General features: G+C 42.0%; 1 protein-coding gene across 1 annotated transcript; it reads left to right on the top strand.

Moving 5' to 3' along the window:
* The first annotated feature begins 1,084 nt into the window (after positions 1 to 1,084).
* Positions 1,085 to 5,874, top strand: LOC141498200 (uncharacterized). Its single transcript, XM_074201202.1, has 2 exons — positions 1,085 to 1,388; positions 3,646 to 5,874. The coding sequence occupies exon 2, from the start codon at positions 3,952 to 3,954 to the stop codon at positions 5,098 to 5,100; it is 1,149 nt and encodes a 382-aa protein (XP_074057303.1). The 5' UTR covers positions 1,085 to 1,388; positions 3,646 to 3,951; the 3' UTR covers positions 5,101 to 5,874.
* The last annotated feature ends 7,973 nt before the right edge of the window (positions 5,875 to 13,847 follow it).

The raw sequence follows: 13,847 nt of genomic DNA, 5'->3' as shown, positions 1-13,847 counted from the left end.
TATTTCTACATTTGGGTGTTCACAGCATACTAAAAGCTGTAATAATGTTGGGTAGAACTGACAATGAGACTGCTTAAACAGAGTATTAACCTCAACATAGACTTTAAGAAGTGCTGACAGCACCAGCCCTGGAGTGGGGAGGACCTGAGTTCAAATCCAGTCTCAGTTTGAAGTTTCAAATCTATTTGAAGGCAGCTAGGTGACACAGTGGATAGAGTTCGGGCCTTGGATTCAGGAGGATGGGAGTTTGAATCCAGTCTCAGACTTGTCACTTACTAGCTGTGTGACCTTCGGCAAGTCACTTAAACCTGATTGTCCCACGTCCAGGGCTGTCTCCAGTTATCCTGATTCATATCTGGCCACTGGGCCAGATGGCTCTGGAGGAGAAAGTGAGGTTGGTGATGTAGCACAGAACCTCCTCACTCAAATCTGATTCATGAATTTGTCATGATATCACCTCCCTGATGCCATGGTCTTCTTTGAAACTGAAGGACAAACATTATTACTATCTGTTTGACCCTAGGGATGCCACTTATCCCTGATTGTCTCACAAAAAAATAAAATAAAATAAAAGTTTTAAAAAGAGGTGCTAATTCTGTCAAGTCACACTCTATCCCCATCTTTTCCCTTTCAATAGCTTGGTTCCCCAGTTTTTTTACCTTCTTTTCAGTCCCACTTTTGACTGTGTTGAGAAACAATGGTCACTCCCCTCCTGAGAATTAGAGGACTAGGGGCAGCTAGGTGGCATAGTGGATAAAGCACCAGCCCTGAAGTCAGGAGTACCTGGGTTCAAATCCGGTCTCAGACACTTAATAATTACCTAGCTGTGTGGCCTTGGGCAAGCCACTTAACCCTGTTTGCCTTGCAAAAACCTTAAAAAAAAAGAGAATTAGAGGACTGTGGGTACACAGGCTATTCTAACAGCCATGACACAAATCATCTCCAAGTAAACTGCCACCTGGACAGTCTCAGGAGCTGGCTTGCCACCCTGAGAGATAAGGTGAGCTAGAGTCCTTGGGAGCCGGACATTCCGCCCCACTGTCCAAGGGCACTAGACACAGCTGTACCTTATCATCTCCTCCCTAATGTACCCTCCTACCCTGTAATGCAAGAAGCTGCGTATACACATTGCTTGCACCCCTAACAAATACCTCATTATTCTTTGTTCTACCCCGGAAGACCTAACAGTATATATGTAATAGCTAAGCAGTAATAGAATTGAGCTGGAGGCATAAGGCAGTAGTGGCTTGACTCCTTATTCTCAGCTCCCCTCCTGGAGGGAGGTCACCACTGTGGGCCCCAAGGAAGCAAGCCACAACAAATGGTGCCGAACCCGGGATCCCCCTCTGAAGAGCTCTTCAGACTCGCACTCCTCCTTACTGGCCAAGGTAAGTGCCCCATTTGGGCTGGTCTCTCACTCTCAACAGCCCCGCCCCAGCGGCCCCACGGCTATTAGAGCCCCCTGTAGTCCCTTATCCTAATGGGGAATCTTCCCCCTTCTTCCCAAGATATGCAAGTACGGGTTCTTAAACAACTCCTAAGTTCCTGTTGCCTGAAATGCACTGAAAAAGAATGTAAGATAACACTCCAGGCAGTTTTGGCTTTGGCCCCCTGGATTGAAGCTGGTCACATCCTGGATCCTGATGTTTGGAGGCATGTTTTGACACTTGCCCGCAGAGCTGAGGTCCCTGACGACTTTTCTCCCCCTCTGCCCTTCTATCCTATTGTCACTGCAATACATGCCTGCCTTTCAGGGAGAGAGGAAAAGCCTCAAGATATTTTACAGGCAGCTTTAGATGCAGAAAAGGGCAGAGCAGAGAGCCCGTGCCACCTCACTGAGGTACGCAATGAGGGCACTCAAACTGATGAGAAATCTACTTGCCCCTCTCCTCCTAAGCCCTCCCCGGATCCTCTGGATCCTCCGCCAGACAACCCCCCCCCCCCCCCCCAAAGCCTCCTCATCTCTACCCTGAGTTGCATCGGGGAGATGACTGGATCCAACTCCCCCAACACTCTCCCCCAGAGCCACCCTGGACACACGGTAAAATCCCTGACAAGTCCATTGATGATAACCCCTGGGGCTTGAAACATCAGGATGTTTCCCCTGCCCCCTCAGCACCTACTAATGACTTCACGGAAGCCTGCCAGATGAGAGATTCCTGCTGGGGTGCATTTTCCCCCAAGCCAGAACCTTTCACTCAGGCTTTCCCAGTTAACGTTAACCCTACCCCATAAAGACCCTTAAGGTGGTATAAGTTCATTTCGGAACCGACCCTGATGAATTTGTCCTCCCCATACCCCCTCACCATATCCCTCACTGCTTTTCTGACTCCCCTGATCTCGCCTTGGCACTCCTGGGCTTTACAGGGTCTGTTGGTAACCATTACCCGCCCTCCCCTCTCCTCAAGGGGATTTCAGCACTCCCTGTCAGCGCACTCCCCTTCTCATTTCCCTCCCCTCAACCCATTCCACAGGCTTATGTAGCCTTTACAGATGCAAACAGAAAGCACTTGGGCTATGTTATCTACAAAAATGGCTCTGTTTTGTTCACTCATAAGAGCCCTCACACCCAGTCTGTGCAATGGGGAGAACTGCAGGCCCTGGCCTTGGTCCTTGCCCGCTTCCCCTCCGATCCCATCAACATTTTCAGTGACAGTGCTTATGCTGTGCAGACACTTTCTAGCCTCCCCTTTGCATCCCTGCCCCCAGAAGAGTCTGACCTCATCTCTGCTCTGATGCATTCCTGCCAGTCACTTCTACACAGCAGAGCAGCACCATGGTTCCTCTCCCACATCAGCTCACATACCGGGCTGCCAGGCCCCTTGTCTGCAGGCAATGGTCTCGTGGACAATCTTATCTTGTTAACTACCCCCTCTGACTCCCTGCAACAGGCAAAGGAGCTCCACCACAGGTTTCATTTGTCCCCAGCTTCCCTTCACCGTCTTTACCCTGATCTAACCATTGAGGCATGCAAACACCTCTCTCGACAGTGCAGTAAGTGTGCACCCTTTTTACCCCTCGGCCCACTCACTAGGACAGGAGTCAATCCTCGCGGACTGCGGCCCAACTCTTTGTGGCAGGCTGATGTCACTCATTTTGCACCTTTTGGCCGGCACAAATACATATTTACTTGTATTGACACTTTTTCTCACTTTCTTTTTGCTGAAGCCATGACTTCTGAAACTTCCAGAGCAGTTGTCACTGCTTTGATGTACGCCTTCTGCACCCTAGGGGTCCCTCACACTATAAAAACAGATAATGGCCCTTACTTTACCTCTTCCCCTTTGCCGCATTTTGTTCCCAGTGGAGAATTAAACATGTTATGGGAATTCCTCACAACCCACAAGGCCAGGCAATTGTTGAACGGACTCATGGCACGTTAAAGAACACTCTCCTAAAACAAAAAAGACAGTGATGCCCACAACTGGCGTGGCCCGAAAATTGCCCTGCACAAGGCCCTCTTTACTATGAACTTCCTGACTTTTGATTCTGAAGGGTTTTCCCCCGCCTTTAAACACTGGGGGACCCTTTTCCCAGCCACACCTCTGCCCATGGTTGACTGGAAGGATCCTATTTCTAACAAATGGAGGGGACCTGACCCTATGCTAACACAAGGGAGAGGGTTTGCTTATGTTTTTCCCACAGATTGCACTGCCCCACTGTGGATTCCTGACCGTTTGATCCGACCTGCCTCTCAAGATGACACCCCACATCGCAGCCCTCACCAAAGAGATGCAGAGAATGTCGCTGAACAACAGTAGATGAGACCCAAGATGCAGAGGGAGGGGGGAGGAAGCAATTTCCCCAACCTCCCATAGTGCTCCAGCACCAGCTCCTCACCTTGACAAAAAGAGCAATGGACTTAAAATCCAGAGGACACTTGTCTCTTCACTAGCTCCTCATTACTATGCTGTTCCTGCTGAATACCCCCGAAGTACAGGCCACCCCCCGATGGGCACTTATCCCTTCCCCCCCCCAATTCTTTTACCCATAGGTTATGATGCATCTCTCTTCCCTGCACTCTTTGCCAGTAGTGGAACTGTGGGTCTCCCCACACTCTCACCGGAAGAACAAGCAGCTACACCATTTTCCGGGACTCTTAACATTTCCAATTCTGTTGGTTTCACCTTTAATTGGTCCTTTGCACACCCATACTGGGTCCCGCTATCCCGCTCATTTCAAGGGGACCTTTTTGCTTTTGACTCTTCTGACATAAGATTCCCAGCTGGAAGTCTATGGGGATACAATGGTACTGGTGTGTGCTGGCCCAAGGATTTTAGAACACTGTATACTAGACCACCCCAAATTCCACACTCCCCTCCCTGCCCTTTTCTCCCTAACATTGGACATTTCCCCCAGTTCTGGTCTCCACAGATCCCCTGGGTCCCATGCAGAGGCCCCTATGCATTCCGTATTGGTTCACGGCTCAGTATCTATTCTGCTTTAGATGAGGTTGGGGCACCCCCATTGAGATATAGACCCCCCTACACATACAAAATACACCGCCCTGTCTCAGGCCCAGACATTAGACCTCTTTTTTTCATGAGAGGGCTTGTCTGGTATAATGGAACTTGGGGAAAAACAGACCCTAGGCGGTCCAAGCTAGCACTGGTTGAGCCTACAATACAGCCAGAAAAATCAGTATTTTTACATAGTCAGGCCTGTCTCACACCCCCATTTTTCTGGGCAGCTACCAATCTGACCCCTGACCACTCTGATATCCTGAACTGCTCCAGTAATAATTCTTGCTATCTTACCTCTTGCACCCTGCCTGATGCTGACACACATGTCCTGGTCCGTACACCCAGGTATCTATGGATACCTGTGACCACTGATGGGTGGACTCAACAAGTTACAATCTATCACAGGGAATCCCAAGCCCTTGGCCTACTTACCCTGCTCATAGCATCCCTTATTACATTTATAGCTTCTGCAGCCACCTCTATAGCCACCACCCTTGCCACCACCCCGCGGCCGGAGGATATAGAGCACATGGCCAGACAAATGGCTGGAATCTTTCACCAGCAAAATGAGGTTAATAATCTCCTGAGAGGAGCTATCCTTAACCTAAACCAACAGCTAGCCCTCACTAATGAATGAATCTCTTTTGTAGAACAGCAAATTAGGACCATGTGTGATGCAAGATATACCTCCTTTTGTGTAACACCATGCCTTGTAAAAAAACTTTCCCATGCTCAGACTCTCCTCAATAGGCAGCTTTCTTCCCAGTGGGACTCCCACTTGCAATCCCTGCTTGCCAGCATGACATATAAGGTCCTAGACCTTAATGACACGGTCATCTGACCACGACTAAATAGTGATTCCATAGACATTCTCTTGCATGATTTTTTTTAGCTGGATTTTTTAGCTGGACTTCCCCAACCAAAATTGTTCTTGGGGTTCTCATTCTTATTTGTCTATTACTCCTCCTCTGTTCTTTGATTAACCGGCGCAGAGCTGCAAAAGCCCTCATCAGCTCTGCCATGACTATCCAGGCCCTCCAGGTCCTAAATGAAAAACAGGGGGGAGATGTGGGTACACAGGCTATTCTAACAGCCATGACACAAATCATCTCCAAGTAAACCGCCACCTGGACAGTCTCAGGAGCTGGCTTGCCACCCTGAGAGATAAGGTGAGCTGGAGTCCTTGGGAGCCAGAGTCCTTGGGAACTGGACATTCTGCCCCACTGTCCAAGGGCACTAGACACAGCTGTACCTTATCATCTCCTCCCTAATGTACCCTCCTACCCTGTAATGCAAGAAGCTGCATATATACACATTGCTTGCACCCCTAACAAATACCTCATTATTCTTTGTTCTACCCCAGAAGACCTAACAGTATATATGTAATAGCTAAGCAATAATAAAATTGAGTTGGAGGCATAAGGCAGTAGTGGCTTGACTCCTTATTCTCAGCTCCCCTCCAGGAGGGAGGTCACTGCTGTGGGCCCCAAGGAAGCAAGCTGCAACAGAGGACTAATATCCAGTTTATCCAGTTCAATATGAAGTTAGGAAGTGTCTTCATTCTCTCAATGCTCAATCACTCATTCAGTCACCTCACTGACCACTGGGAGCCCACACAGGTAATTAGCACCCCAGTCTTTTGCCAGTCCCTGAGACAGGCAGGCATCTAGAAAACAAAAAACCTGCAGTTATCCAGCAAGTATGTTTCTGAGGCAGTTTTCTTTTAGATTTTTTTTTTGCAAGGGAAATGTAGTTAAGTGGCTTGCCCAAGGCCACACAGCTAGGTAATTATTAAGTGTCTGAGGCTAGATTTGAACCCAGGCACTCCTGACTCCAAGGCTGGTGCTCTATCCACTGCACCACCTAGCCATTCAGCTTCTTGAAAAGGACCAAAGACTTCAGAAGGATGAGAGAATGAAGGACAAACAACAATAGCATCAACAAAGAGGTCATATTGGAGCTCAGGTTTTCCTGATTCCAACCCCCAAAGTTCTAGCCACCTATCTACTCTGAGGTGACTTGACTTCATTGTTTTTCTTTGCTATAAGGGGGAATTCTTTGAGAGTAAGAGGGATAAGCATATCCAGAACAACTGATGCAAAAATAAAAGATATAAAAAATAAGACTCTTTTTAGGAACTGAGAGTAAAGAAACAATTATGTACCCAATTTTGTTTGTTTATTTATTTATTTTCACATTGCTACAAGTCTTGTTGAAAAAGTAAACATAATTCCCCTTCCCCCGCAAAGATAGAGAAACCTCAAGAAAAATAAAGTGAGAGAAAAAAGTGCGCTTCAGCCTACATTCACATACCATCAAGCTATCTTTGAGATGGATCAAATTCTTTTTAAAATACTTTTTAAAGTTCTTTAATTACTTTTTAAAATACTTCAATGTTTTATTTTCTAATTGATATTTTATTTTTCTAGATATATGTTATGAAAGTTTTTCCAATTTTCATTCATATGCATATGCATATTTTCCTTCACCCTCCCTTCCTAACCCCCCAACCCCAGCATCAGACAGGTGAATATTGTACATACACATTTGTGTTAAACATGTTTACAGATTAGTCATTTTTCAGTATGAGGAATTAGGATTAATGGAAAGAAATACATTAGAGAAATTTTTAAAAAAGTAAATGTAGTGTTCATCAGATTCTGAAGATTTTGTTCTGTTTTATTGTGTTCTGTTTTTCTTCCTTTGGCTAGGGATTCCAATGTCCATAGCCAGTGTAATAGGGTTGTTTTAGCTCTTTGAACTGCTGAGAGGAGTTGCATCCATCAAGGTTGATTAACTCACAGTATTGTTGTTAATGTGTAGAATTTCTTTTGTTTCTGCTCTTTTGCTCAGCATCAGATCCTGTAATTCATTCCATGCTTCTCTAGAATCTGACCACTTACGGTTTTTTATAGAATAACAGTATTCCATAATATTCATATACCATAACTTGTTTAATCATTCCTCAATTGATGGGTATCCCCTCAATTTGATGCATTGTATTTTTTATCATAAGTCCATCAGAGAAGTTACTTCAATATTCTTTCCCACAGTTGCTAGTGCTAGCTATATTTACCTCCCTCCTATACCTCCCCACCCCCATTTATTCTATTCTCTCTCTCCTTTCACCCCAACCCTCCTCAAAAGTGTGTTGTATCTGACTACCCTCCCCCATGATCTTCACTCTCTTCTATCACCTACATTCCCCTCTTCCACCTGTCCTTTCTCCCATCCCTTTCCTCTCTTTTTTTTCCCTCTAGAGTAAGATAGGTTTCTATATCCTAATGAGTGGGTATGTTATTTTCTCTCTGAACCACTTCTGACAAGAATGAAGGTTCACCCTTTCCCCCCTCACTTCTCCCCCCCATTTCATTGTAAAAGCTTTTTCTTGCCTTTTTTTTATGTAAAATAACTTAACCCATTCTACCTCTCCTTTCCCTTTCCCCAATACATTCCTTTTTCTCCCATTAACTCTTTTATAATATATTATACCTTTATATTCAGCTCCCTCCTGTGCTTTGTCTATATATATGTTCTCTCTAACTTCCCTAATAAATAAGAAGGCTCATATGAGTTATCAGTATCATCTTCTCATGCAGCAATACATGCAGTTCATCATCATTAAATTTGTCATCATTTACCCTTCTTGTCTACTCTCTCTATGCTTTACCTGTGTCTTGTACTTGAAGATCAAACTTTCTGTTCAGCTCCGGTCATTTCAACAGGAAAGTTTAAAAATCCCCTATTTCGTTGAATGTCCATCTTTTCCCCTAGAAGGGGATGTTCAGTTTTTCTGGGTAGTTGATTCTTAGTTGTAATCTAAGCTCTTTTGCCTTCCAGAATATCATATTCCAAGCCCTTTGAGCCCTTATGGTAGATATTACTAAATCTGTGTTATTCTGACTATAGCTTCATGATATTTGAATTGTTTCTTTCCAGATACTTGAAATATTTTCTCCTTGATTTGAGAGTTCTGGAATTTGGCTGTAATATTCCAGGGAGTTATTTTTTTTTGGATCTTTTTCAGGGAGGAAATTGGTGTATCCTCTCAATTTCTATTTTACCTTCTCTTTCTAAGATATCAGGGTAATTTTCATTTAGAAATTCTTTAAAAATGAGGTCAAGGTTCTTTTCCTGATTATGACTTTCAGGTAGCCCACTAATTTTTAAATTGTCTCTTCTGGATCTGTTTTCCAGGTCAATTGTTCTTTCCAATGAATTATTTCAGTGTTTCTTCTAGCTTTTCATTCTTTTGACTTTGTTTTATTGTTTCTTAATTTCTTGCAAAGTCATCAGCTTTCTTTAGCTCCATTCTATATTTGAAGTTGTTTTCTTCAGAGTGTTTTCTTATCTCCTTTTCCATCTGGCCAATTCTGCTTCTTAGGGTATTCTTCTCCTCACTGACTTTTTGGACTGCTTTTTTCCATTTGATCTAAACTGGTTTTTAAGATGTTATTTTCTTCAGTATTTTTTGGTATGTCCTTCCTCATGCTGCTGACTTGGTTTTCATGATTTTCTTTCATTGTTCCCATTTCTCTTCCCAATTTTTCCTCTACTGCTCTTACTTGATTTTCAAAATCTTTTTTGAGGACTTCCATAGCCTGAGACCAAGTCATATTTTTCTTGGAGGTTTTGGATATAAAAGCTTTGATTTTGTTATCTTCTGAGTGTGTATACTGATCCTTAATGGAACCAAAATAATGTCTATGTCAAATTCTTTTTCTTCTGTTGTTTGCTCATTTCCTTAACCTGTGACTTGATTTTAACTCTTTGTTACACTGGGGCTCTGCTTCCAGGATGGAAGATGCCCCAAGAATTACCAAGATTTTCAGGGCTTTTGCAGTAGCTTTCAGGGATACCTCCCTCCCAGGTCCCCCTCCCTATTTTTTTTAGGTTTTTTTTTTTTGCAAGGCAAATGGGGTTAAGTGGCTTGCCCAAGGCCACACAGCTAGGTAATTATTAAGTGTCTGAGACCAGATTTGAACCCAGGTACTCCTGACTCCAGGGCCAGTGCTTTATCCACTGTGCCACCTAGCTGCCCCCCCTCCCTATTTTTAAAAGACTATTTTTAGATCTATAATTTTCCCTACATCAAGAAATCACTAAAGGAAGTGAAATAATTTAACCTGGAGAAGTGAAGATTAAAGGATGCTGTGATATTTAAAGGAATGTCATGTGGAAGAAGAATTATAGATCTAATCTTGATATCAAGCAAAATATTGCTTACAATTAGAGTTCCAAAAGAAAATTGGAGCTGCATTAAGTATTATAGAGTTGCCTATCATTGAATGTCTTTTAGTGAAAGCTGCATAACTACTTTTCAAGGAAGTTGTAGAAGGAATTCCTGGTTAGCTCTGAGTTGGACTTATAATAATAATAAAAATATCCAGCATTTCTGTAATGCTTAAGTTTGCATTACACTTTACAAATATTATCTCAATGATACTCATAACAACAACTTATGAAATAGATTTATAGATTTAGAAAGGATCTCAGAAGTAATCCTTTTTTTTAAAAAAGATTAGAAAAGTGCAGACCAAAGAGGCCAAATAATTTGCCAAAGGCCACACAGCAACAGAGGGCTTAAACCTATATTATCTGATTCCAGCACCATGCTGGCCTTCCTAGATAGCCTTTGAGTTCCTTTCAAACATAGTCTGACATTCAGAAAACCTCATTGACATTTTTAAATAATTAGGACAAAAATAAATGTGAGAAAGAAAATTAGTTAACTAAGGCAGGCAGACCTGAGTCTATCATTGTGGAGGAGGCAGATTAGAATGGTAAAATGTTAGAAGCACTGGATTTAGAATCAGAAAATCTGTTTGTTTTTTCCTGGCCCTGGTGCTTAGTTGTTAATACAACTTTGGGCAATTGAATTAGCTATCATCTTTCAAATGAAGAACTTGTAAAGGTTGATTAAAGGCTTTTTATAACTTGAAGCCCTTTGGTATAGATACAAATTGTTATTCAGAGAAAGACTCCTATGCTGGAAGGGACCTTGGAGCTCTTCTAATCAAAAACAGTTATCTTACAGATATGTGAAGTTAGACCAAGGAAAGAAAGTAACTTATTCAAAGACTGTAGTAAGTGGTACGCTTGAAATCTAAACACAGTTTCTGATTTCTGGTCCCATGGACTTGTGACTTGTGTAAATTTGAACAACTAGTGCTTGTAAATGGCAAAGCTGGGACGAAAACTCAGGACTCCCACCTCTCTGTGTGTTACTCTTTCCATTAAACCATTCTCTTTCTTGGGATGTATATTCTATGATCTTTACTTAACTATCTTATTTTTTTCCCTCTAAGTTCTTCACTTCCTTGCATAAGGTTCCAGGTATTCTTTGCTGTTTTCCATTACTCTTATGCTAGTGTGGTTAAATAAGTTCCAACAAAGGTATTAATAGACTTGGTATTACAAAGTCCTAGGTATATTAAAAGAATTGTCTCTTTTCTCCAGAAAATACTGAGACTTGAGCTCAAGTTAGAAGAGACTTGTGCAATTTACATGAGCTTTTGAACTTCAATTACCTAATTTTTTTTTAGGTTTTTTGCAAGGCAAATGGGGTTAAGTGGCTTGCCCAAGGCCACACAGATAGGTAATTATTAAGTGTCTGAGACCGGATTTGAACCCAGGTACTCCTGACTCCAGGGCTGATGTTTTATCCACTGCACCACCTAGCCACCCCTAATTACCTTATTTCTAAAGAATAGGAAGTTATTTTTGTTGTTGTTGCTGTTGATCCTTCATTTCTGAAGAGGACCAATGACATCATGGGGTGATATCATGACTTACTTGTGAATTGAGTCTAAATGAGGCAGAGTTGCACAAAGTTGTCAGCTTCACTCTTTTTTCCAGAGTCATTGAAGTCTCATGGTAAAGCAAAAGTCAGGATGATTGGTGATGGCCCTGTATGCAGTAGTTGACTTTGGCATCTTCAGTTTGACAAAGGTCTAAGTGTTCCACAGCAACTGCTTCAGTTTCCTTCATGGTTGTTGGAACAAACTGTTATCATCTACCCATTCTGCCAGGAGAAGTCTTGACATATTTGGGCAGATATCTCACTAATTTTTTGATAGGTTTGAGTTACCCTTAATCACATGTATGGGATATTTAGGGAAGATTAGCAACTCTGGTGTGAAGGCCTGTTGAGCCCCATTCAGGACTGTGTCCACCTCTCACCAAATTCTCAAATTTGGCTCCAAGAAACTGTAGCATGAGTTATAAGCATAGTTTGGTTGCTCTAAAAGGGAAGACAGCCCTTAGCTTAGCTGGGAAGTGATTCATTAATAACTATTTACTAATTAAAGAGATTTGTCTATCTGTGATACAACAAAAATAGAAAATACTTCCTTTCTCTTGAGGGGGGAAAAATCAAAACCTATAATTAAGGGTAACTAGAGGTTGACCAAGGCACAAATAAAACTATTTTGCCTCCTTCCATCTGAGACTCAGCCCTTGGGGATGATGAAGGAAACTCCTTATTAGTCATTCATAAGAAAGAATTGATGGCTCAGTGGATCTTTTAAAATGGAATGATTCTACTCCATTTCTTCCTTTGGCTTTTCAGGTGTCATTACATAACTCTGGGACTTCCCACGATGGAAGAAAAAGAGCAGCTTTAAATTTTTTCCTTCTCCAATCACCATTCAGTTATAAGCTCATAGCAGCTAAAGCAAATGGCCCACCTAGATGAGCTTGAGAATGTATCTCAAAGCTGTAGCTGTCTCTTCCGCTTCTGGGTCTTTCTTGAATATAGGGACTGACCAACGACACAGGGCTAAGATAAAAGTGACCTTATTAGTTTGTGAGGCAGAGGCCTTAGGTCCACAGAGGTAGTTATCATCAGAGGATATTTCTGCATTGGAGAAGATTACCAGCACCTGGGTGGTCAGAAGACATGAACTTTGAAGGGACTATGTTGTTGTTGTTGCTCATCTTTCATTTTTTTAAATCATGACCTATAGAACTACACAAAGTTATCAACCCCTCTTTCTTTTCCACAGTTATCAAAGTTCAATGGCAAGACAAAAGTCAAAATAAGTGGCAATGGCCTGGGATGCAATGGATGATTTTGGCATCTTCATTGACCAAGATCTAAGCACTCCACAGTGTCTGCTTCATGGCCATTAGAATGAATTATTCTCATCTTCCCATTTCAGCAGGGGAAATTTTCTCATGTTTGGAGTAGCTATTATCCTAACTCACTGATGAATTTGAGGGTTGTCAGTTACCCTCAGCATGTTTTTGCCTGTCAAGTTGATTTTATCAGGATATGGCAAATATTCAAACACATTACAGGTGAAAGTTGTTTGATAGTCGAACACCAAAAGTGGATGAGAAGCTCTGAAAAGGGCTTAACAAGTCCTCACACCAGAGGAGTTAGTCATCCTTGAACACCCCCATACATCCTTCAAAGTTAGTATGAAATGTAGCAATGTATAATCGACAATCCTTACAGATTGTTTTATGTTCTAATGATATCAAAGTCTCAACCTATTGGTAGATTGTAACAATAGTTGTTACTGAATCCTTTTTAAGTCTTTCTGTCAATGAACTTCTCTAAGTTTTGTGTTAAGTATTTCTTTTGTGAATAGGCAATAAATACCTTTTCTATACCTAGTTCATATTGTACAATGAATATTCTTCTACTTTGAGGAGAAGCTAGACATGAAACAAAAATCTAAACCTTTAGCAATTTTCCCCCTGAGGCAATAATAGGGTTGGGAATGTTAGGACCCAAAGAATGTGAGAAAGCAATCTAACTTTTTATTAGGAAAAAAGGTCTTCTCCACGACTGAACACAGTCTAATCAACAAGAGCAGAAGAGTATTTCAGTGTAAAGGAAAAGAATGTAATACCCAAGCCCTTTGGACTTAGCAATTGTTTTAGTAGTTAGATATATGAAAATGTGTGAAAGTTATTTCCTTATAGAAGAGAGATATTGGTATATTCTGGAGTGGACATATCAGGTTTAATGCAGAAGATGGGACTAGATCTAAGTCCCTAAAAATGGGGCAACTTAGTGTAGTCCCTACAGAAGCCATCCATCTACCTCTTCACACTGTCAGGGCTGAAGTTCTCAGAGATAGTTCATGACCATGTAGTTACAACTCAAATGCTCTCAAGTTCTTAGGGGTAACTTTAGTTATTGCAATGAAAACATTTTTACTATCTTTTCATTGTAGCTCCTGGTGTGATTCTTGTTTATGCAAAATCAGCCACAATGACACCTTCAGCTTTTATCAAACATAAAATATTTATATAATGATAAAGTAAATGCCAGGATAATGCTGATATCATAGTTACTCAATGTAAAACAAATACATTAATATATTATGAGCAAAGGGAGGGAGATTGGAAAGACAATGGGGCCCTTGTGGG

Source organism: Macrotis lagotis, chromosome X (genome assembly GCF_037893015.1).
Source record: "Macrotis lagotis isolate mMagLag1 chromosome X, bilby.v1.9.chrom.fasta, whole genome shotgun sequence".
NCBI classification, from domain to species: Eukaryota; Metazoa; Chordata; class Mammalia; order Peramelemorphia; family Peramelidae; genus Macrotis; species Macrotis lagotis.
Note: the sequence above shows the minus strand (reverse complement) of the source record. Positions and strands in the feature narration are given on the sequence as shown.